The 20,825-nt window shown below is 54.8% G+C and overlaps 9 protein-coding genes across 9 annotated transcripts; 4 read left to right on the top strand and 5 right to left on the bottom strand.

The window, feature by feature from the left end:
* Positions 1 to 23: 23 nt before the first annotated feature.
* Positions 24 to 1,400, top strand: GGS23DRAFT_552753 (ribosomal protein L36e). The gene is made up of 4 exons (XM_051515423.1): positions 24 to 220; positions 464 to 564; positions 760 to 841; positions 919 to 1,400. The coding sequence occupies exons 1-4, from the start codon at positions 164 to 166 to the stop codon at positions 997 to 999; spliced, it is 321 nt and encodes a 106-aa protein (XP_051375632.1). The 5' UTR covers positions 24 to 163; the 3' UTR covers positions 1,000 to 1,400.
* Positions 1,401 to 3,636, bottom strand: GGS23DRAFT_552760 (putative UBX domain protein). Its single transcript, XM_051515424.1, has one exon. It carries the CDS (start codon positions 3,120 to 3,122, stop codon positions 1,551 to 1,553), a length of 1,572 nt encoding a protein of 523 aa, XP_051375633.1. The 5' UTR covers positions 3,123 to 3,636; the 3' UTR covers positions 1,401 to 1,550.
* Positions 3,637 to 4,188: 552 nt separating this feature from the next.
* Positions 4,189 to 5,083, top strand: GGS23DRAFT_296501 (nucleophile aminohydrolase). Its single transcript, XM_051512683.1, has 2 exons — positions 4,189 to 4,718; positions 4,832 to 5,083. The coding sequence occupies exons 1-2, from the start codon at positions 4,287 to 4,289 to the stop codon at positions 4,973 to 4,975; spliced, it is 576 nt and encodes a 191-aa protein (XP_051375634.1). The 5' UTR covers positions 4,189 to 4,286; the 3' UTR covers positions 4,976 to 5,083.
* Positions 5,084 to 5,954: 871 nt separating this feature from the next.
* On the bottom strand, positions 5,955 to 9,478 carry GGS23DRAFT_552764 (calcium-transporting ATPase sarcoplasmic/endoplasmic reticulum type). Its single transcript, XM_051515425.1, has 3 exons — positions 9,017 to 9,478; positions 8,795 to 8,955; positions 5,955 to 8,721 (listed from the first exon to the last, which is right to left on the bottom strand). The coding sequence occupies exons 1-3, from the start codon at positions 9,132 to 9,134 to the stop codon at positions 6,091 to 6,093; spliced, it is 2,910 nt and encodes a 969-aa protein (XP_051375635.1). The 5' UTR covers positions 9,135 to 9,478; the 3' UTR covers positions 5,955 to 6,090.
* Positions 9,479 to 10,618: 1,140 nt separating this feature from the next.
* Positions 10,619 to 11,637, bottom strand: GGS23DRAFT_296557 (uncharacterized protein). Its single transcript, XM_051512684.1, has one exon. It carries the CDS (start codon positions 11,398 to 11,400, stop codon positions 10,789 to 10,791), a length of 612 nt encoding a protein of 203 aa, XP_051375636.1. The 5' UTR covers positions 11,401 to 11,637; the 3' UTR covers positions 10,619 to 10,788.
* Positions 11,638 to 11,794: 157 nt separating this feature from the next.
* Positions 11,795 to 12,822, top strand: GGS23DRAFT_552767 (DASH complex subunit Dad4). Its single transcript, XM_051515426.1, has 5 exons — positions 11,795 to 11,915; positions 11,991 to 12,047; positions 12,111 to 12,240; positions 12,308 to 12,726; positions 12,794 to 12,822. The coding sequence occupies exons 1-4, from the start codon at positions 11,913 to 11,915 to the stop codon at positions 12,334 to 12,336; spliced, it is 219 nt and encodes a 72-aa protein (XP_051375637.1). The 5' UTR covers positions 11,795 to 11,912; the 3' UTR covers positions 12,337 to 12,726; positions 12,794 to 12,822.
* Positions 12,823 to 13,048: 226 nt separating this feature from the next.
* On the top strand, positions 13,049 to 15,977 carry GGS23DRAFT_296848 (putative chromatin remodeling complex subunit). Its single transcript, XM_051512686.1, has 4 exons — positions 13,049 to 13,395; positions 13,463 to 13,783; positions 13,854 to 15,753; positions 15,887 to 15,977. Exons 1-3 carry the CDS (start codon positions 13,215 to 13,217, stop codon positions 15,716 to 15,718), a joined length of 2,367 nt encoding a protein of 788 aa, XP_051375638.1. The 5' UTR covers positions 13,049 to 13,214; the 3' UTR covers positions 15,719 to 15,753; positions 15,887 to 15,977.
* Positions 15,978 to 17,930: 1,953 nt separating this feature from the next.
* Positions 17,931 to 19,138, bottom strand: GGS23DRAFT_296667 (uncharacterized protein). The gene is made up of 3 exons (XM_051512685.1): positions 18,982 to 19,138; positions 18,630 to 18,923; positions 17,931 to 18,479 (listed from the first exon to the last, which is right to left on the bottom strand). The coding sequence occupies exons 2-3, from the start codon at positions 18,810 to 18,812 to the stop codon at positions 18,018 to 18,020; spliced, it is 645 nt and encodes a 214-aa protein (XP_051375639.1). The 5' UTR covers positions 18,813 to 18,923; positions 18,982 to 19,138; the 3' UTR covers positions 17,931 to 18,017.
* A 396-nt stretch (positions 19,139 to 19,534) lies between these two features.
* Positions 19,535 to 20,705, bottom strand: GGS23DRAFT_296971 (uncharacterized protein). The gene is made up of 2 exons (XM_051512687.1): positions 19,772 to 20,705; positions 19,535 to 19,569 (listed from the first exon to the last, which is right to left on the bottom strand). The coding sequence occupies exon 1, from the start codon at positions 20,431 to 20,433 to the stop codon at positions 19,918 to 19,920; it is 516 nt and encodes a 171-aa protein (XP_051375640.1). The 5' UTR covers positions 20,434 to 20,705; the 3' UTR covers positions 19,535 to 19,569; positions 19,772 to 19,917.
* Positions 20,706 to 20,825: the final 120 nt, after the last annotated feature.

The following is a 20,825-nucleotide window of genomic DNA, read 5'->3' on the forward strand; positions in this document are numbered from 1 at the left end:
AAAATCTCAACCTCAAACTAGGAAATTTCGAACTTCCCTCCCGCTACCCTTCTCGTCTTTTCCCTCTACAACCCGCGACGACGACTTTTCACTCACCTATCGACAAACGCCATAGCGGCCACGAACAAGAAGAAAACTCCAAGAATAAAAGATACCGCCCGCGATGGCCAAGGAAGCGCCTGCCCGCACCGGGCTCACCATCGGTATCAACCGCGGCCATGTAAGAAGATTGATGCCAACATTACCTGCCTGCCTACCTTTCCATCCGCCGAAATGAAAAAAAAAAGAGAGCGACGAGACAGAGTGTCTCCATCCCCTCCTGCGCGCCCCCGTCTCACCTCGTGGAGGATCTCTGCTCTTGCAATCCCTTTTCCTGATCCGAAAAACACATTGCAATACCGCAGAAGATGGACAATCAGTTGGGCTGACTCTTGGGGGTTCTCTCTTCCGGGAACTTGTCTAGAAAACCACCCCCCGCGCCGTCAAGCCCCGCGTCTCCCGGACCAAGGGCCATCTGAGCAAGCGCACCGCTTTCGTCCGTGACATCGTCAAGGAGGTCGCTGGGTAAGTCATCTCTCTCTCCTTTTTTCCTTTCCCTTTCCCTTTCTTGTACAACCCCCCTCCTCTCCCAATGGGTAGCGTGGGAAAAGACACGGGACGGCAGCCAGAGCGAGAGCAGAACCAGAAGGGGAAACGTCTTTGGGGATTTCTGAGGGTCGTACCATCGCTAACGTTCGCCCTCTTTACTACAAATTACAGCCTCGCCCCCTACGAGCGCCGCGTTATCGAATTGCTGCGCAACAGCAAGGATAAGCGAGCCCGCAAGCTGGCCAAGAAGCGGGTATGTCTTGACCCCCGTGCCGCCCTCGCCTAAGGATTCAAAAAAAAAAAAAAAAACTAACGAGCGACTTCCTCCAGCTCGGCACCTTCGGCCGCGCCAAGAGAAAGGTTGACGAGCTCCAGCGCGTCATCGCCGAGGCTCGTCGGGCTGGTCACTAAATTTGACGGCCGTGGCTTTCCCTCTTCTGAAAGAGTGATAAACACAAACCATGGCAACGGCGAATCACGGGCGTTGATCGAGGATGGGTAAATGAGTAAAATGGAAAAAGGAGAGAAGCAAATATGAGGTCTGGCATGGTCTGGCGTCTCGTATTGCGGCATGGATTTCTTTTCCCCCTTCTTGCACGGAGGGGTCGGTTCGGTCAGATCAGTTAGCCTTGCAAGCCAGCTCTTTACCTGGGAGAAGCTATTGGCAATCACACGCGGTCGAGCAGAGGAGAAATAAAACGAATCCTATACGATGCATGCCCATGCCGTCTGATATCTCTTGGTTATCTGATTACCTATTCAGACAAGTCTTAACTACTACTCTACCCTCACAATCAAAATCCGTGTGCGTGTGGACCCATTCGCCGCAACTCCGTACAGATGCATGCGTCTCGTAGCTGTGTATATAGAACGGACGGCCATCTACATGTTCATCAATTCGCCAGTTTCTGTGGAAAGGTATCGTAACCTGACCCTACCGCGCATCCCTCCACCGTCCCAGCCTACTTCTTCCCGAAGCCCTTCAGCCACTTCGGCTTCTTGAACGCGGGTCCGTCGCCGGAGTCCGAGGCCGAGCCGGGCTTCAGCGCCGCCAAGAGGGACGAGGCTCTGCCCTTGCCTTCCGCCTCCCCGTCCGCGGCGGCGGCGGCGGGGGCCTCCGGCACCTCGGGCACGACCACGTCGCGGGCCTGGCCGGCGGCGTCGCTCTTGAGGAAGGGGAGGTGGCGGACGTCGGCGGGCACGCCCTCGTCCCACGTGAAGTTGACGAGCGTGTTGGCGCTGAGGCGGTAGCCGCGGATGAGCGTCGTCCGCGCGTCGTCGGCGATGGCCCTCGGCCCGGGCGGCAGCACGAGCCGGAAGCGCGCGTCCTCGTGGGCCATGATCTTCCGCACCTCGGCGTGCAGCGTCGCGCCCGTGTCCTCGGGCCCGAACGTCCACTCGGCCGAGAAGTTGTCGGGGAAGCGCACTCGGATCCGGATCGACTTGATGGCCGCCACCCTGGCCGCCTCCGCCGCCGCCTTCTCCTCGAGCTCCCGGTCCGACGGGAGCCGCCTGTTCTCGCCCGCCGTCTTCAGCAGCCTCTGGTGCGCCTGCGCGTGCTCGATACGCGGCGCGAACTCCTCGTCTGAGTCTTCTCGTAAGGCTGCCGCCGGTGTGTTGGAGGCAGGTGCAGAGAAGATGGTGACGGGCCGATGGTCGGACAGCGCCAGCTCGTCGACGGCCATTTCGTCTACTAATGGAGCTTGCGATGTGGTACGGTCGCCGGTATCGTCGTTTTGGATAGCGCCTAATAGATCTGTCTCCGGGTGACTGGGTGTGGTGGCTCTGGGCAGGGCGGTGTCTGTATTGCTCGGGGGCGGAACATCAATCAAGGTACCCGCGTCGCCACCCACCGTGCGTTGGGGATCAGGCTCCTGCGGCTTTTCGACTTGAGTCTCCTCTTCTGCCTTGAAGAACCGGCCCATCTCCTCCATGGCATCCACTAGAGTCTTGTCGGTCCTTTGAAAAGAGAGACGCATCAACACGCCTCCCGAGTTGTATCCCAGCTGAGACAGGGTCTTTTGGAAGTCGGCAAAGGTCGAAAGCGTTCTACTTTCGATCACCAACACGGGGGTTTCGTAGTACAGCTGCCCGCTACCGGCGGGGGCACCTTTAGTCATTTGTGCCACGCCCCGCGCGGTGATGTTTAGGGACTTCCCATCGCCTGATTTGCCGCTCTCGAACTGGCGTAGTATCTGCCATATGGTGAAGTCACTCGGTAGCTTCTGGGCGGCGCGGCCAGATGGTGGGAATAGATTCGACTCGGGAGATGGGAATTGTAGGGCGACGTTGATAGCGGTCGCGGTGTTAGAGCGGACGACGAGCTCGAGCTTGGCTCCCTGCACCAAACCAGAGGTACGCCATGTCTGCGACAGGTCCAGGTGCTTCTGCTTGTGTTTTAATAGGTACTTGCTGGAAGGGACCTTGAATTTCTCGCAGGCCTGCTCTAGAACGTCGGTGAGGTAGGTTCCGGGGTTGACCTTGATGGTGACCTGCCGGAGGTCGGTTCCCACGACCTTGACGTTGGTCGCCATGCGTCGCAGGGCCCGTGTAGACGGATCGAATGTGGATCGAGGCTGAGAGGTAGGGTGGTGCGTAATGAATGTCGGTAGCGCGTAGACGGATGAAATGTGAGGAACAGGATGTATTCCCTGAGTGGAACCCCCCTTGAAGCTGCCCGGTGGATCAGTGGGTATATATATGTCGAAAAGGGGGGTGATTATCGTTGTCGTAATCGTCGTCGTGTTCGTTGTCGTCGTTGCTATAGGTAGGTAGTGGATGGGAAAGTGGAGGGGTGTGTAGGATGTTGATGGCAAGCGATGAGTACTAGTATTTTTTATGTGGTAAACTGTAGGAAAGAAGAAGAAGAAGGAGTGTCTACCTAGAGGAAGATATATACATACCTACCTCTATGCACTGCGCCCCCTAACCGCGGATGGAAGTCTTAGGGAAGAAAGACGGAGGTTAGAGCTAGTTATCCCGATTCGAAGCCGCGTAGCCGCTGATGAGGGGGTCATGTCTACCTAGACGTAGGTAGGTTACGCACCTGTCAAGAAGAGGCATCCGGGCTGTGTACAATAACCGGGTATATGCATAATGTGGGGGATTATGTAGGCTAGGCACCTAAGCTACTTAAACAACTAATGTGACCTAGTGGGTAGGTATCTAGGTACGGGCTTATCTTATCGCTGGTGACAACGAGGTGGTGCCGCGCCAGACGACGTTTGCCTTGCCTGGCCTTATGTTACACACTAGGAAGGGGAGAGCTAAGAGCTAACATGCCTACCTATCTACTTGCCTATTCCACCTTCAACCGCCCGTCTGCTATTGCTTCAACAACCACCAGCCACCACCACATCGACGACGATAGCAGCGGCCCTATCGACTCTCCGGACAGAGCCTAGACACTCAGCCGCTCGGCTAAAGCTTCGTCACCATCTTTCAAAGCCATGGTAAGCTGAACCCAAACCCTCCCGGACAACCCACCTTAGAGCTCCGAACCGGTTAAGAGAGAGATGACCTGGCTAACCATGACAATGATATGATATAGTCCTCACCCTTCTCTATAAGTGCGGAATCTTCCTCCCCCTCCCTCTCCAACACAAGAAGGAAAGAAAAAAGCCGAGAAATCGCGGTGGTGGCTGTAGGCTAACACGACCCCTCTTCGCGAGCGCTCAGACGGCGGCGCCTGCGTCGCCATGGTGGGCAAGGACTGCGTCGCTATCGCGTGCGACCTGCGGCTGGGCATGCAGGCTCTGACCGTGTCGAACAACTTTCCCAAGATCTTCCAGTACGGCGACGTCTTCCTCGGCCTCACCGGGCTGGCCACCGACGTCTCCACCGTCGCCGACCTGTTCCGCTACAAAGTCAACATGTACCGCCTGCGTGAGGAGCGCGGCATCGCCCCCACCACCTTCGCCAACCTCGTCTCCTCCTCGCTCTACGAGCGCCGCTTCGGCCCCTACTTCGTCAGCCCCGTCGTCGCCGGCCTCGACCCCAAGTCCGGCCAACCCTTCATCTGCGGCTTCGACTCTATCGGCTGCATCGACTTCGCCAAGGACTTTATCGTCAGCGGCACTGCCTCAGAGCAGCTCTTCGGCATGTGCGAGAGCCTCTGGGAGCCCGATCTCGTGAGTCAATGTTCTGCTTTTCGTCTCCCCCCCCACCCCCCTCTTCCAAGGCATCACGGATGCAATAAGTTTTCTAGCTCCCCCCTCGTTCTAATGCAACATTGAAACCGTAGGCGCCCGAAGACCTCTTCGAGACCATCTCGCAGGCCCTGCTGAGCGCCGTCGACCGCGACGCCCTCTCCGGCTGGGGCGCGCACGTGTATATCATCGAGAAGGGCAAGGTCACCAAGAGGTTGCTGAAGGGTCGGCAAGACTAATTCGAAAAGAAAAATCCGACATGCGGCGGAAGGGGAACAACCCGCCAACAACAAATAGTTATTCAGATATTAAAACCCCGCTCTGCGGAGGAAGAGGAGAGTGCCCTGGGGAGGGGTGGTGGTAGGGAACGGGGAGGGTTTTTCATATACGGGCGAATATTGTTGTTCGGCGGGTTGTCCCGCGCTGTGCAGGGTAGTCCCGGCCATACCGCCAACATGCCTACCCACCTATATACACATACACGCACACATGCGTGCCATCGCCGCCGCCTCCTCCCCTCTCCAGACCGACTGGACGCAGCGTGGCAAGGGGAATTACAGAGGCAAGCCTATACGCGAGACGAAGCCCCCCTTATCCTATCCTACTTTTCCAGATGTGCTCGGGCAGCAAGGGCGGCGGGTGATGGACCGAGGTGTGTGTCGTACAGCTATCTAAACAGTATCCTTCCAAGGAAGAAAAAAAAGAAAAGGAACAGAAAAATATGCAAAGAACAGGGCCAATTTCAACGTGAAATGGGTATCTCGTAAAGGTATGTAATAGTCGTCTCGTCGACTTCTGTAAGTGGGTAGAGTTCCCATCAGCACATATGCATATAACTACGATAGTTTGTGTTTGGAATCCTCATCTGTTTTGGTAAAAAACAAATTTCATTGTTCCTTCGTTCGCTACGTATTTCTTATACCTATACCAAGAGACACGCAAATCATGCCGTATCCTGAAGCAGCAGAATCGCAGACAGGGAGTTTTTCTTTTTTTTGCTCTTTATAAATTGCAATGCTGTTACGTATAGGTTTCCCATTCAGGGAAGTCTAGCTCTCTCTATTTGTCTAGCGTGCTCCCGGTCTTATTCCTGTACAGGTCCCAGGGACAAATGCAACATGCGTGCGCGCGGCTACGTCTCCTTCTTGGCCCTCGTGGCGGCGTCGGCGTTGGTGGCGTCGCTCGTCGTCTTCGCGACGAAGAACTGCCTCTCGACAGCTTTGAGCACTTCGTCGATGAGTCTGCGACGATGATGTTAGTACTGGGTGTCACAGTGTGAAGGGGAAAAGAGAGAGGACGGGTAGGAGGAGAGGCGCGGCGTAGCAATAAGGGGAGGTGGGAAGTCTCTCTCTACTTACATAACGGGCGCGCTGATGGTGAGCACCGCCTTCCACTCGGTCCAGTCGAGGGGTAGGATAGAGAACAGGTCCTGGAGGAAAGGAGTGTAGAGGAGCGCGAAGTGGAGCGCCATCGACAGGCCGATGGCGCCAACCAGCATCATGTTCTCCCAGAGCGGCAGCGTCAGGAGGGACTCGCTGGATGACAGTGCGTTCATTGCGTTGAGCATCTCGATGACGACGAGAATCGACAGCGACACCGTCGACGCTGATTTCGACATGTCATTGGCGAACATCTCGCACCCGATGTGCGCGAAATCGGCGGAGCATCCATGGAAGTGCGAGAGCTGGTAGAAGCTGATATGGGGACCGTCGGGGTTGTACATGAACCACCAAGCATACCCGGCTACCGTGGCGAGGCCGACGTAAGTGCCAATAACCATGTACCGGAAGAAAAGCCATCCCCCGATGAGCGCCTCGTCTCGCTTCCGGGGCTGTCTTCGCATGATATCGTGGTCGGGTGGGTTGAAGGACAAGGCCGTCGCGGGCAGGCCATCGGTGACAAGGTTGACCCATAACAATTGGACTGGAATGAGGGCCTCAGGCATGCCAAGGGCAGCAGTGAGGAAGATGGAGACCACCTCTCCGATGTTTGAAGAGATTAGGTAGCGGATGAATTGCTGCGTATTGTTATAGATGGATCGACCCTCCTCGATGGCTACTTCGATGGTGGCGAAATTGTCATCGGCGAGAACCATGTCGGCGGCCAGCTTGGACACGTCAGTGCCGGAGCCCATCGCAACACCGATGTCTGCCTTCTTGAGGGCTGGGGCGTCGTTGACACCATCGCCGGTCATGGCCACGACCTCTCCGAGAGACTGGAGGAGGTCGACTAGTTTCGACTTGTGACTTGGCTCGACACGGGAGAAGAGAGAGGCCTTTTTCGCCGCCTCAAGCTGCTCGCTCGGGCTCAGATTCTCAAATTCCCGTCCCGTGAAGCTCTTGCCTCGAAGATCCTCGTATTCTCCAAAGACTCCGATGTGGCGGCAGATGCTTTCCGCGGTATTGCGGTTATCGCCGGTGATCACGATAACCCTGATGCCGGCATCAACACACTTCTTGATAGCGCCGGCGACTTCCGGTCGAGGGGGATCCAGCATGCCGACGAGTCCGAGTAAGGTGAGGTTCTCCTCCAGCTGAGCGTACTGAGCCGTGGTTCTAGAGGTTTGGATCAGAGGATTAGACCCCACGTCATCCCGGCTGGCGAGAGCGATGACCCGCAGCCCACGATTGCCGTATTCCACCACTTCTTTCAGGAGAAGTTCTCGGAGCTGATCGTTGATGAGGACACGTTTGCCGTTTGCACCAACAAGAGTATGCGTGCAGCGCTCGATAATAGATTCGGGTGCACCTTTAACCAGAAGCTTCTTCTCCTTATCCGCTTGAACAAGCACCGACATGCTTTTGCGGTCTCGAGAGAACTCGTATGTAGCGAGGCGAGGGAATTTGGATTCATACCAGGCGCTAGCATAGTGCACGCAGTCCTCAGGCTTCGAGTTCACCGGCGCGCAGGGTCCAATCTTTTCAGCCAAGACCCTCAGCGCTCCCTCGGTAGGTTCTCCTACGTTGGAATAGGCACCAGACCGACCATCATATACAAGTCGAGCATCGTTGCAAAGCGCGGACACCTCGTTTATCTGGCGAATCGTGCTTGAGCTTTGAGCGATATCCTTCACAACTTTGCCCTTGAATGAGACATCTCCCCTAGGGGAAAACGTAGTGCCCTCGACGTCGAGCTCCTCTAGATCGGTACCATCCTCGCTTAGGTAGACGACCTTGCTCACACTCATCTGATTTGTCGTGAGCGTACCAGTCTTATCGGAGCATATGACGCTACAGCTCCCTAGGGTCTCGACAGACGGTAGGCTTCGGACGACGGCGTTCTTCGCAGCCATCTTGCGGGTTCCTAGAGCCAGGCACGTCGTGATGACAACGGCCAGACCTTCGGGGATCGCAGCGACACCGAGCGAGACGGCAATCTTCAGATAGTAGATGGCGCCCTTGGTCCAGTGTCCGTGGCTTGGGTCGGTAAAGTTTGGAATGTTGATCAGCCATACAAGAATACAAATAACTGTGATGACCTTCGCCAGGGAGTCTCCGAAGTCATTCAGCTTATGTTTCAAAGGTGTCGGTTCGGAAATCTGAGCGGCGATACTCTCATGGATGTCGCCGATGGCAGTATTAGTTCCAGTCAGGACAACGACCGCCTTGGCACGGCCAGTAACGACTGTAGTGCCGGAGAACAACATGTTGGTCTGATCCTGGAGCACTGCCTTCTCATCTTTCACTATAGATGTGTTGTCCTTGCCGACGCTCTCGCTCTCCCCGGTCAAGATAGCCTGGTCGACAGCGAAGCTGTTGCTTTCGATAGAGACGATTCGGCAATCAGCAGGTATCCTGTCGCCGACGGCCACGGAAATGATGTCGCCAGGGACCAACTCTTCAGCCTTGACCCGCGAGACATGTCCGTTGTTCCTGATCACGCTGGCGATATTTGCGGAGTATTCTTGGAGCGCAGCGATCGCCTTCTCGGCGCTGCTCTCTTGGGACACCCCAACGACGGCATTGAGGATGAGAATAGTGAGGATCTGGCAGTCGGTGAGGTTAATTTATCGAGGGTCGCATATACGGCGCTGCCGGAAAGAGGAGAGGTGAGCTTACAACCACAGGGTCGACGAATGCGCTCCAGCCATTTTCGCCCTCTTCGAAGAGAGCGAGGACGAAGGAAAGCGCAGCAGATGCGAGCAATATCAGGACGAGTTGATCCTTGAATTGCTCTAGAATGAGTTCCCACAAGGGAGTAGGCGGTTCTTCTGGGATAGCTACACAAATTAGCACCTATCTCGGGCTGACCGTCTTGCGACGTCACGCGGCGCAACATACAGTTCTTTCCGTGCTTGGTGCGCAACTCGGCAGCTTGGTCGTCTGTGAGGCCGGCCCTCGGGTCTACCTTGAAGTTGGCCAGAATCTCATCGATGGGCTTCGCAAAGGCGTTCTCCATGGCAGTTGACGGCGGCAAGGCCAATCAAGTTTATAGGATGGTGCCAAGGAAAGCTGTGCCAGTCGGCGCCTCGAGAGGGACGGTGGAGGGGCGGGCTTTGCGAATGCGAAGAAATATCACTGCGCTTCAAAGATGCCACATGTCTTCTTCTTCTTTTCCCGTCTTGGTAAGCCCCTGGTCCGACGTCCGAGCCGCTAACTACCCGCAAGTTGCCACGGGAAGAGGTAAGAAGAGAAAGGAATAGAGAAGGAGAGAATATGTCAGGTCTGAGTCGGGGACGAGAAGGTGTCCAGGATGAAAGTGGGTTGTGGATTATGTTGCAAAGGAACAGCCGGCACGGTTATGGGTGGATGTCGGTCTTCGCAGCCGGGGCGGGTACTTGCAGGGCTGGGCGACACTGGGCAACGTGTTCTCTTACTTAGCTTCCAGCTAGCTTCAGTTAGCTTTCTCCTTGCTATTCGGCCCTGGAGCTGCAGGCCGGCCAGCGGGTGGCGGGCCCTATACCGGTGTAAACTAAGGCTTACGGAGCACCTTAAGTACCGTAGCCTAGGGGGGATTAGGTACATTGGACGGATAATCTGTACTATGCTACACAACAATGCACCGGAGTCAGCTAGAACCCTGCTATTGACACCTGGGGGACAGCTGCTGCTGGTGGAATGGCAATGTAGTAATAAAAAAATTCCAAAAAATAAGAACTTGTATCCATTTTCTTTCGGCTTCCTGTTTATGGCTCCCGTCCTCTCACCACTTCCCGTACACAAGAGGTTTTGGCTTGCTGCAAACACCCCCCCCCCCCCCTTCTCCCCAACCTCCCTCCCTACGGAAAGATCTAAGAGTCCAAGTCAATCTTGCAACGATAATTTCTCGCATGACCTCTACCGAGACTCAGCATTCTTGATCCTTCGATCATGACTGGCGCTTTTCTTACGCCCTGTCTTTCCCTATTCCTCAGGTAGAGAGAGCTAGCCGGTCTAGAATAACGGCAGTTCAAGCTCTTTTAGCTCTCTATGCCTGCCAATCTGTACAGCGAGTATGTGCCACGGAGAAGATGACGAATGAATGTCTGGGAAGAAGGCCCAAGTCTATCAGGTATATCTAAGCAAATACCCTATCCTCCTCGCTGCTCCCACGACAGCAAATCACGAGACAACCTCGACACAAATTGGTTGCCGGACCGTGGCCGTGACGAACCCTGCCGCGACGTCCCTAGCTCCTATAAAAGCAAGGGCCACTGAGGATGATTCTTCCCCATTCATCCCCGGTACTCGTCGGTTACAGGCGGAGAGCAATTCCATACCCGATCACGATTAAGCCGGAGCGTAACCTGCCATCGATCACCGAGAGGTGATGGATGCATAGGATAGGCTTGACTTTGTTGGCCGGACATCCACTGCCTACGCTGCGTGACATCGTTCCATCGTTCCATCGTTCCATCTGAGGCTATCCCGCGGCAAAGCCAGCCTAGCTACCATAACTTGAATGCTTCCAGAGTGGTGCCAGGCCCAAATCCGGTACATATGTACAGAACAACTAGCGATTGCGAAGATTCCCACACCGTGATAGTATATGCTGTTGAGCCTCAAAAGGAGTCTGGAACCTGGGTGGTCCATCTTGCATATCCCAGGACACCTTGTGCCTCTTCCGTTCCACTTCATTTCAGGACTGTGTGTGCGCCTCGGGCTTCTAGATACTGCTCCGTAGCGCTCTGCGGCAGGGTGCGAATGAAGCCGAACATCTCCCTGTCGTGATATCGAAGTCGGCTCTTGGGATCGAGGTATGGGGCCGGCAGGCCGGTGATATCGCAGTAGCGCTTCGTGTGTGCCAGGGATGGCGCCGACTCGATGTTGGTGTATGTCGCACTGGGAGCCGCGGCCGAGACCGACGTGGTGCCGGCGGCGCCGTTTGGGCGCAGGCTCTTCTCTAGCACGAGCTTGGATAGGCTGCGCGAGGCTTGGGCGAGGTTCGGCTGAAGGTTATTGGAACCCGTGATGCCAGCGGGCTGCTGGGTAGGTGTGGAGGAGCCACTGGTGGAGAGGCCATCGCCCTCTGCGACAACCGGAGTAGCTGTGCCACTGTTATCTTGCGGCGTGGCTACGATGGAGGCTTCCTTTCTCGAGGCATCGCCGAGTATGGTCTTGATGTTCTTGTTGCGGCGCTGGTTAGGTCGCCAGTGAGGGTTTCGAAAGCTCTTGTGAATGGAATGAATGTCAAGCTGATCGATGAGGTCCTGGTGAGCCTTCTGGGCCTCAGTTGGTGCTGCCATTGTCTCCCCAGCAAGACGTTTCTTCTTGGGGGTCAGCACACGATGGAAAATCTAGACAAATGCCACCCCAGATGACGTTGGAAAGATAAAGGAAGGTAGGTTGTCGGTGGAATGTTGGTTGAAGAAGAAGATTAGTTTGCAGGAGATGGCTGGCTGTATGTCAGTAACGCCTGGGTAACACGATAGGTATGTGAGGCCCGTGGGTCTCGACGTATGCCAATCTCCAGCTGTGGGGGGATTTCCCCGTAACTACAAAATAGCTTCAATAAATGGTATATTGGCATATGCATGGGTATATGTACCTTAGGTACATCTCTCTGCGTTTACATATAATGTATAAGTGCATAATGTAATTAACAACTACCTAGGTACGTTAAGTACTTCAGACAACACTGTCGACATTGCTTTATTTAATTCAATGCCTTGAGCATCAACAACACAGCAAGCCCCTAAACCCATCCTCCCTCTCCTACACCTGCGCGCAACATAGAGAGAGGCCAGATCAGGACAAAATGGTAGGTATTCAATTTCATTTCATTTCTAGACGTCACTCACAAGAATATTCCGATAAGCTAATAGACCCCTTGTAGGAAAGCCCGCACGAACATCAGCAGAATCTCTTGCTGTCGCGTATCATAACCAACGTTGTAAGTGATGGAGCTCACTTCCTCTCCCTCCCCCCTCATTGAATACTAATGCGAGCTACGTAGGAGAAACTCAACGAGGCCATTGTCGTCATGAACAAGAGCCTCCAGGAGATCAACATCCAGAACATGAACATTGAGCTCGTGGCACAGATGTTTAAGAACTACCAATCTAACGTCCTCTTTCACCTGGAAGGTAGGTGCCCTCTTACCAGATGTCTAGCCTCCTCACGGGGCAGTGCCTGTTCTAACATATCTAATAGCCACGGACAACCTCAAGGATCCCTCATGAGCCGGCCCAAACCCTGTTTTGTGAAAGTCTTGGTAGGTGTTTTGGAGTTGGCAGAGAGAGAATCCGGTATGTAGAGCACAAAATCGCAACCACACCAAGCTGGCCCGTCGTGGTATTCACGAAGGTGCCTACCTATTTGCTGGGGAGGAAGAGGTTAATAGGTAATCTTGATCATGTCCTAACAGAAACAACATTTGAACGTGATGATATATATATACCTTGGATAAATGAGTACCTATGCATAATAGGCACCCCTATGTCGACCTACGTCCTAAGGAGGTAGGTATCTCGTAGGAGTTCGTACATGAGAATCGAGAGGTGGAATGTACATAGTAGTAACCTGTAATCTACCAGGTACCTGGGTAGGTACCTGGTGGGTATATAAGGTAACTATGATACCCCGTTAGAATGATACATAGTACCTATGTGCATGAAGTAAGTACGGGTAAAGACATACCTTCGGAAGGCAGATTCTTGATCCTATCACAAGTGCCCATGGCACCCGTCAAGGCGAGGCGCAAGATCACCTCTACCTTTAGGCTTTAATTGATATCTCTAGGCAGATCATCGCACCGACCGCCCCAAATGATGGAGGCCGGTACGACGTCAGCCTTGCATCTTTAAAAAGGTGCCGGTTATGGAGCCGGCCGTTCCAACCATTCCACCAACAACTACCTCGCGACGGACCTCCTCCCTCTCATCCCAGAACTCGATCCGGAAAAGAGGGGAGAGACAACACCACCGATTTACAGCAGCGAACTTGAACCTGAACCGCAACACCATCCATTTTCACAGCAGGCTTCTCCAACCCAACCATGCACCGCCTTCAACGCCCGTAGCTAGGACAGCCAGATCATACCCCCATCGTCTCTCCTACTATGGCGCCCTCCGCCCTCCAATCTCCAGCCCTCCCTGTGCGCCAGGAGAAGGCCTACCCGCCCGCCCGCATCTACAATGTAAAGGACACCAAGTTCGACCAGTACATTGCCCCCCAGCCAGATGGCCGCGAGCAGGCTCTGGCCCGACCGGATGGCACTGTCGCTATCGTCATTGACAATGGTGCGTCGTCTCCTCCATACTCCGGACTTGCCTTGTGTTGCCTTGCTAACTTGCATCTCTATTCCAGGCTCGTCTGCTGTCCGAGCCGGTTGGTCATTCGAGCCAAGCCCGCGATTGGTCATTCCTCCCATCATGGCCAAATACAGGGACAGAAAGTTAGGCAAGACGTACTCTTTCGCCGGGTTCGACTGCTATGCCGACACAACTGCGAGAGGGCACATTCGAAACGCCTTCGAAGCTGGGACAGGCATCGTTAGTAATTGGGACGTGGAAGAGCATGTGCTGGATTGGACCTTTCTAAAGCTAGGCATGAACAACGCCGACGGCTCTATTGACATGCCTATTGTTATGACAGAGGCTGTCGCAAACCTGCCCTATTCAAGGAAATGTGCGTACTCTCAGCCTGTACCCTACCCTTCTCACACACCAGTCACAAGCACAACTGACATTCGGCACAGCTATGAATGAGATCATCTTTGAGTGCTACCAAGCCCCCTCCATCGCCACGGGCATTGATTCTCTGTTTTCCTACCGATACAATAAAGGACAGACCGGGCTGGTTGTGTCTTCTTCGTACAGTGCCACTCATGTCATACCCGTTTTCAATGCGAAGGCTGTACTCTCCCAGGCCATCCGATTGAACTGGGGAGGATGGCATGCTGCTGAATACCTCCTTAAACTCCTTCGTCTCAAATACCCGTCATTCCCCGGAAAGCTCACTGCTACTCAAGCCGAGTACATGATCCGCGACTACTGCTACATCTCCGAGTCATACGACGAAGAACTACGATCATACCTGGATTGGACCGGGTTGGAAGACCGGGACATCGTTATCCAGTATCCCTTCACCGAAGAGGTCATAGTGCAGAAGAGCGAGGAAGAACTCGCCCGTATCGTAGAAAGGAAAAAGGAGAGCGGCCGTCGTTTACAGGAACAAGCAGCTAAGATGCGCCTGGAGAAGCTAATGCGGAAGGAACAAGAATTGGAGTACTACAAGAAACTTCAGGAAAAAATTACCGATGCGAACAAGAAGGACACTAAACGCCTTCTCGACGGAGACGACTTGAAGGACGAGGCGCATCTAGAGCGGAAGATTAAAGAGCTAGATAAGTCGATCCGGCGCGCTCGCACAAAGGATGTGGGAGGTGATCCCGAGGAGGAGCAGGAAGCCCCAGACTTCAGTCTCCTCGAAGTCCCCGATGACCAACTCGACGAAGCCGGCCTTAAGACGAAGCGCCACCAGCGCCTGCTCAAATCAAATCACGAAGCGCGAGCGCGCGCGAAGGCCGAGAAGGAAGCCGAGAAGGCTCGCGTTGCTGAAGAAGAGCGGTTAGACCGAGAGCGGCGCGACAATGATCTAGAGGGTTGGCTTGAGGAGAAACGTGTGGCACGCAGCCTGACGCTTCAGAAGATGAAGGAGCGCGACCGTCTCAAAGCCGACCTCGGGAACCGCAAGTCCCTAGCTTCCCAGATTCGAATGAAGTCGATCGCGAATCTCGCTTCGGATAACCCTCGAGGAAAACGCCGCCGTGGCGGAGATGACGATAATTTTGGCGCTAACGACGACGACTGGGGCGTTTACAGACAGATCGCTGTGGGAGAGGGTGGTAGCGACGACGAAGACGGCGAGGAGGATCTCGAAGGAACCCTCAAGGCACTCGAGGAAGACCTGTTGCGGTACGACGATGCATTCACTCACGAACATACGTGGGAGGCGCAGAATGACTGGAACAAAAGCCTTCTACACGCGTTCCTGCGCGGGCCACGGCCCTTCGATCCGTCTTCACAGGCGCAGATCCACCAGATCCATCTCAATGTCGAACGCATCCGCGTTCCTGAGGTTGTATTCCAACCCTCTATCGCAGGTTTGGATCAAGCCGGCCTAGTCGAGATCACTGGCGACATACTAACGCAGCGACTCGCGGGTATTTCCGGCCTCAACCGCGATGACTTCCTAAAGGACATATTCCTGACCGGTGGTAACACGCTCTTTGAGAATTTCGACAACCGTCTCCGCCAGGGCTTGGCGCCATTGCTCCCCATGGACGCGCCGCTGAAGGTCCGTCGAGCCGGGGATCGGCTACTCGACGCCTGGAAAGGCGCTGCTGAATGGGTCGGGTCCTCAAGTTGGAAGGCAGCTACTGTGACGAAGGCGGAGTACGAGGAGAAGGGCCACGATTACTTGAAGGTATGTCAAACCGGTTTCGCTATGCCCTTTCGTCCTTTCCATCTCGGCGAGGTCCTCATCGCCTGCGCATCCTACACGGGTCCCGTGGTCTGTGATGATTTCTGCTGCTGGCCACAAGCTCGCTATATATCATGACGAGGTGCCTTACGACTCCGCCTTGATGATGGCATGTGAGGAGACCCACAATCTTCCGGCCACAAGTTGCGCCTTTAGGGATCTCACTCCTTGTTATAAACAGCGGGCATCCTTGCAGGGGTAGCCACCGAAACACAATATTATCTCTGCTGACGTTTTGTTTCATAGGAGCATGACATGGGAAATTCTTACGCCTGATTTCCCAGAAGTTCCGTTGGGGGACCTACATATACGCGATTCGTGTCTGTTCCCTTCAGCCAGCCCCATCCCTCCTCATACCGCATAAGCAATAGCTTATTTAGCTACCTCGTGCTTTTTTCTCCTCGCCTTTCCCCACTTCTGTTATTTTCTACACGCGTTCGGCTCCGGCTCGGTGCTCAGACATATGTGCATGGATGGGTTACTCACCCACGGAGCCGGAATGCGCCAGAAAGGGGGGGAAATGAAAAGATCAAAAAAAAAGGGAGGCGGGGGGTTGGTTTACTCGGGCATGTCTGCCGTACTTTGCCCACCGTCGAACTGGGCCGCCAACACGCATCAGATGGCTCCGTTTTATTTTTACGACGGTAAGCTGTCGACAGGGATCCCCCTTTCGTGCTTCTTGTCTCGTTTGGCCGGTCCAACCACGTGGAGAAGGAGCATCAGGTGCGTGAAAACGAGGGAATGAGTCAGCGAGGGCGGCGTATGCGACACGGATTTCGTAGACGGAACCCACGCGGGCGAAGGGAGAAGAACGGAGGAAGGAAAGGGAGACGAAGGGAGAAGGGAGCGTAATGGCAGAAGCCGCAGGACAAAGCGAGGAAGAAACATCAACAAAATAGCATTACCCAACGCGGTACAATACGGGATGAGACGGTGTATGGCACTTGCTTCACCCACACTCGCAACCACAAGTCTCTCCCGACTCGACGTAGGACGAGATAACGGGGGAGCAGACGGGGCGAGACGGGGAGGAGTCTGGGATACGTGTCGGTGTAGGGGGGATCTAGCATGCGACCTCTACCCCTTCTCCCTCTCCTTCTCTCCTGGCGTCTACGTAGAATCGTGTGCATGTACCCCCCCCAGAGGAAGCAGATAACAACCATAGATACACAGATGAATCCCACAGCACGTGCTCGCAGGATAGGGGGTTGTCTACCGTGAGGTTCCTTTCCCCTTCGCCTGAGAGAGAGGAGCAACGAGAGGATGAGCTAGATACGTAAGGCTGGCTGGTGGTGAGAGGAGCCGCTCAGCTCGGCTGGGTTGGCCCCCCTTAGCTCCAGCGTCGAAACCGGGGGCGAGGGGTGGCGCACGCCGGTCGGTAGGACCTAGGTAGACTTCGCGGAGGGTTGTTCGTCGGCGTAGTACTCTGGAGGAAGGAGGAAGTGGCGGAACGCGCGCCGAGAAAACGCATGGTGTGCGGTATGTAATGTGTGTATGCGTCGCGGCCCGGACCGATTAGCAGCAGCGACAAAACAATCAGTCCTTGACCACGGCGACCGCGCCGATGCTGTCATAAATGTAGGTAGTTCGGGGAGAAGAATCAGTATTATTTGCTATCGACGACGAGATATCAGCGCGTTGAGCTGGTCTACACACCCTTGGTTTAAATAGACAGCGGTACCGTGCTTGATTAGAGGCTCTTCCATCCCTACGTTCTCTTTCCTCAAGTCTGAAACCCACCACATGCTTGTTTTCCGAATCCTCGTCTTATCGGCCATAGTTTATATGTCCGACCCTTCCCTACGCCCTGTCTGTCCCCTTAGCCCGCGCCCCCATCCGGTCCTTGGTCGTAAGGACGATCCGTAGGTCCATAATAGGACTTGGGAATATACCGATGCTGTCTGTATTCCACCTGAGAAGACGTGACCCGTCGACCAGTAATTTACGCGGCCGACGGCTCTTCCAGAGACGCAATGGCCTCCATTTATAGCTATTGCAAAAACATGCATCATCCACAACCGTTGCGGTATGGTTAAAATAAGGTGAAGCATGACGCCCTCAAACGCCAGACTCCCTACCTCTCCCTCCCCCCTTTCTTGAAACAATGCGAGTCCACAACGCCGCCGTGTGACAGGAATGAAATTACAGATAGGTCCAAACCTCCGATTTTTTGGGTTCGTCTCTTCCGTGGACCTCGCCTGCATCCTCTTGTCAAGATCGGGGCTTTCTGAGCGATGCGCACCGGATATCCTATCCTCCCGTCTCCCTATGCAGATTGGCGGGGGACTTTTTGAGAATTCTCGCTTTCCGAATCAGCGCGCTTCCCGGGGTACCTGGACAAGTCGTCGGGGCACGCCCCAGACGTTGGGTGCCCCTCCTAGGCTCGCAATGAGGAAGGAGTCGGTATGCCTTCTTGTTGGAGTTGTCTACGAATTTCCTCCGCTGTTTGGGAATCCTCGTTAGGCTCCGGTTTGAAGGTCGGCTTCGGATAGATTCCGTCGGCCGAAGACTCCCTAGCTCTCAATCCGGCGACAGCAGCAGCAACGTCCGCGAGGGTGCCAGCACTGGCATTGCTGGGACCAGATTCGGGAACGGCGCTGGCAAGCGTCGCACGAGCGCCAGGAGCGGCCGCAGCGGGCGGTGTAATGTTGACATTAGGTGGCGGCTGGGGTAATTCGACCTGCAAGTCGAGGAGGCGCGACTGCAACTGTATCACATATTCGCGAAGCGCATAGTTGTCATTTTGGATCGCTTTGAAGCTGTTTTCCATCTCGCCATAGTCGCGCACTTGCTGCTCGAGCTTTTTGATATAGTGTTCCTTCCTCTGCCGAAATGCGCGCTACAAGTGCGTGTTAGTGTACGTAATAAAGCCGACGTCGATAGCTATTAAGCCAGCGCAGGGATCTATGTCCTGATATGCGAGCCACCTCAACACCCAAATCTAGAGGCCGGGGGAAAAGAAAAGAGAAAAAGAGGCGCCGTCACTCACCTGCGCGGCTCTGTTCTGGGCGGCTCGTTTTGATTGGGACAACTCCCGCTTTGCCTTCCGTCCGTCGGTTACGGAGTCGTCAGGCTCATGCCCTAGCAGACCTTGCGCCGCCATGCCGGTCACGGGAGATCCGGAAACAGGTCCGGCTTCGTCGGATGGGGGAGAGACTCCTCTCTGCATCATATCTGGTGCCGAGACACCAGTAGAAGCCGATCTCAGCTGTGGGTGGATATGCGACTGAGATGTTACGCCGGAACTGCCGAGTCCATGCGGTTGAGGTGACGGCTGGATGGGCTTCAGCGCAGTGTGAGTTGCGGCGACGACGGGTATCGGAGACGGAGCCGACACAGACCCTGCCTGGTTCAAATACTCCGCTGCCCCTTGTCCAAGCTGGGCGCGCGATTCTGCCTCGTCTAAAATTAGGATTGTCGAGTTAGCAGGCGAGACGCAGAGAGCGTGTTAATATGGGTGAGATATGTCCCAAGGGAAATAGACAAGGCAGAGGGTGAGCGAGGAGACCGAAAAAGGTATCAAAATCGAGACGATTAAGTAAATGAGGCGGACCGCAGACCGAATATGTATGCAGGAAAGCAAGTCTGCTGGGGGCGTAGGCGGGTATTTCGAATGGAAGATGGGATGGGAAAAGCAAGCAGACGGATCTTAGATTGGCCTTGCAACGCGACCCCAGAACCGACAAGGAAAAAATAGCGGCACAAAGCTAGCATATGAGGTATGTCTGATTACATGTTCAAGCCAAAGGTGACCTCAAGCAAAGCGACTAGATAGCCAGGGCCGTAACAGCTTGAAGGGGGGGGGGGGTGTCGAGGGGGGTGGGCCTTGTGCAGACATGCGGCGTCACAGCGGAGGGGTGGCAATAGGAGGATTCCCGGGGGGGAGGGGTGTTATTCAGTAATGGCGGTTCGAGGATACCCTGAGGTAGCTTCGTATGTAGCGGATGCATGTATGTTTAGTACGTCGTATGTAGAAGGCATGCGGAGTGCGAGAGGGAGCAGGAAGCGCGCAGAGTGCCGTAATGCCGTACAGGGCATGCGGTCGTGTTGCTAACAAGCGGGAACCAGGGGAAGAGAGAGAGAGGAAGGGAGGCGGGGAGACGGGAGACAGAGAGGAGAGAAGCAACTCACCATTAGAGCCAGCGTGGTTCTGCATCGTATGTCTGAGTCAGCATCGGGATACCAAGAGGAACACTTGTGGTGAAGAGAAAGATTGGCGAGAGGAGATTAGCTAGCCAGGGACAGAGTCCGAAACGGATTGATCCGTCCAAAACGCACTATTTACCCAGAGGCACGCAAGAGGGGGGTAAAAGGCGCGCGCGAGGGACGGGCTCCGCTCGGAGCAAGGACGGCGTTTGTCGATGCAGGGGGGGTGGGAAAGTAATTTCGAGGAAAGAGTCGACGCAAACCACCAAATCTAGTATGCGTCCAGGTATGATGTATGGGGGTGTGTATATGCCTGCGCGCGCGTGTGCGTGCGTATAATGCGTGTGAGAGAGAGAGAGAGAGTGTGTGTGTGTGTGTGTGAATGTGTGTAGACGTAGAAAGTGTACCAGCTGTACGCTGTTCCTGATGATATATGTATAATCGCACACCCCTAGGTTCGAGCGAACAGGGAATAAACGACGCGGCTCGGGCAAGAGAGACACGCACACCCACAGAGAGGAAGAAGGAGAGAGGAGGGAGGGGAGGGAGCAGGAGAAGAAGCGCGATAAACAGAGAAGGGGGGGGGAAAGTTGTCTGCGTAGTCTAACCTCGCGAACGGCCGTGGCAGCGGCTGCAGCGTACTCCATGGATGAGCTGGCGTCTTTTGCGAATGTCGTATATCTCGACGCAATCGAGGTATGTGGTATCTGTGTTTATCCGCCGCTGGTGCTCCGCAGATCTAGATGCACCGGACGGTGTGGCTCCTGTATGCGGTTGATGACCTAAGAAGACAGGCTCGGCGGTCAGTCAGCGAAGTCGAAGTCCCCTTCTCGATATTATTCACTGAGGCAATGAGTAATCCCTGGCGAGAGAGAGCGAGACGGAGACGGAGACGTGACCGCGAGCGGGAATCGCAGACCAATACGAAACCTCGGATTGCCTGATTGCGATTCGTATGATAATTTGTACGGGCTCTCTCGTCTGCCACCGGCTGAATCGAAGGGACGAGTCGCAGCCAATGACGCCGGCGCTTCCACGT

The sequence above is a fragment of the Durotheca rogersii genome, assembly GCF_024521655.1.
Source record: "Durotheca rogersii strain YMJ 92031201 chromosome Unknown GGS23scaffold_3, whole genome shotgun sequence".
Taxonomy (NCBI): domain Eukaryota; kingdom Fungi; phylum Ascomycota; class Sordariomycetes; order Xylariales; family Xylariaceae; genus Durotheca; species Durotheca rogersii.

What these genes read in the sequence shown, in the direction of transcription:
- GGS23DRAFT_296971 (XM_051512687.1), bottom strand. Translation starts at nt 20,433, where the DNA reads ATGGAGTACGCTGCAGCCGCTGCCACGGCCGTTCGCGAGGTTAGACTA.
- GGS23DRAFT_296848 (XM_051512686.1), top strand. Translation starts at nt 13,215, where the DNA reads ATGGCGCCCTCCGCCCTCCAATCTCCAGCCCTCCCTGTGCGCCAGGAG. An exon ending in CGCTATCGTCATTGACAATG is followed by an intron (nt 13,396 to 13,462) that starts GTGCGTCGTCTC and finishes TCTCTATTCCAG; the next exon opens with GCTCGTCTGCTGTCCGAGCC. An exon ending in CCTGCCCTATTCAAGGAAAT is followed by an intron (nt 13,784 to 13,853) that starts GTGCGTACTCTC and finishes CATTCGGCACAG; the next exon opens with CTATGAATGAGATCATCTTT.
- GGS23DRAFT_552760 (XM_051515424.1), bottom strand. Translation starts at nt 3,122, where the DNA reads ATGGCGACCAACGTCAAGGTCGTGGGAACCGACCTCCGGCAGGTCACC.
- GGS23DRAFT_552764 (XM_051515425.1), bottom strand. Translation starts at nt 9,134, where the DNA reads ATGGAGAACGCCTTTGCGAAGCCCATCGATGAGATTCTGGCCAACTTC. An exon ending in CACCAAGCACGGAAAGAACT is followed by an intron (nt 8,956 to 9,016) that starts GTATGTTGCGCC and finishes TAATTTGTGTAG; the next exon opens with CTATCCCAGAAGAACCGCCT. An exon ending in CATTCGTCGACCCTGTGGTT is followed by an intron (nt 8,722 to 8,794) that starts GTAAGCTCACCT and finishes ACCGACTGCCAG; the next exon opens with ATCCTCACTATTCTCATCCT.
- GGS23DRAFT_296557 (XM_051512684.1), bottom strand. Translation starts at nt 11,400, where the DNA reads ATGGCAGCACCAACTGAGGCCCAGAAGGCTCACCAGGACCTCATCGAT.
- GGS23DRAFT_296667 (XM_051512685.1), bottom strand. Translation starts at nt 18,812, where the DNA reads ATGATGCAGAGAGGAGTCTCTCCCCCATCCGACGAAGCCGGACCTGTT. An exon ending in CCCAGAACAGAGCCGCGCAG is followed by an intron (nt 18,480 to 18,629) that starts GTGAGTGACGGC and finishes ACGCACTTGTAG; the next exon opens with CGCGCATTTCGGCAGAGGAA.
- GGS23DRAFT_296501 (XM_051512683.1), top strand. Translation starts at nt 4,287, where the DNA reads ATGGTGGGCAAGGACTGCGTCGCTATCGCGTGCGACCTGCGGCTGGGC. An exon ending in GCCTCTGGGAGCCCGATCTC is followed by an intron (nt 4,719 to 4,831) that starts GTGAGTCAATGT and finishes TTGAAACCGTAG; the next exon opens with GCGCCCGAAGACCTCTTCGA.
- GGS23DRAFT_552753 (XM_051515423.1), top strand. Translation starts at nt 164, where the DNA reads ATGGCCAAGGAAGCGCCTGCCCGCACCGGGCTCACCATCGGTATCAAC. An exon ending in TCGGTATCAACCGCGGCCAT is followed by an intron (nt 221 to 463) that starts GTAAGAAGATTG and finishes GAACTTGTCTAG; the next exon opens with AAAACCACCCCCCGCGCCGT. An exon ending in ATCGTCAAGGAGGTCGCTGG is followed by an intron (nt 565 to 759) that starts GTAAGTCATCTC and finishes TACAAATTACAG; the next exon opens with CCTCGCCCCCTACGAGCGCC.
- GGS23DRAFT_552767 (XM_051515426.1), top strand. An exon ending in CGCGTATCATAACCAACGTT is followed by an intron (nt 12,048 to 12,110) that starts GTAAGTGATGGA and finishes CGAGCTACGTAG; the next exon opens with GAGAAACTCAACGAGGCCAT. An exon ending in CGTCCTCTTTCACCTGGAAG is followed by an intron (nt 12,241 to 12,307) that starts GTAGGTGCCCTC and finishes CATATCTAATAG; the next exon opens with CCACGGACAACCTCAAGGAT.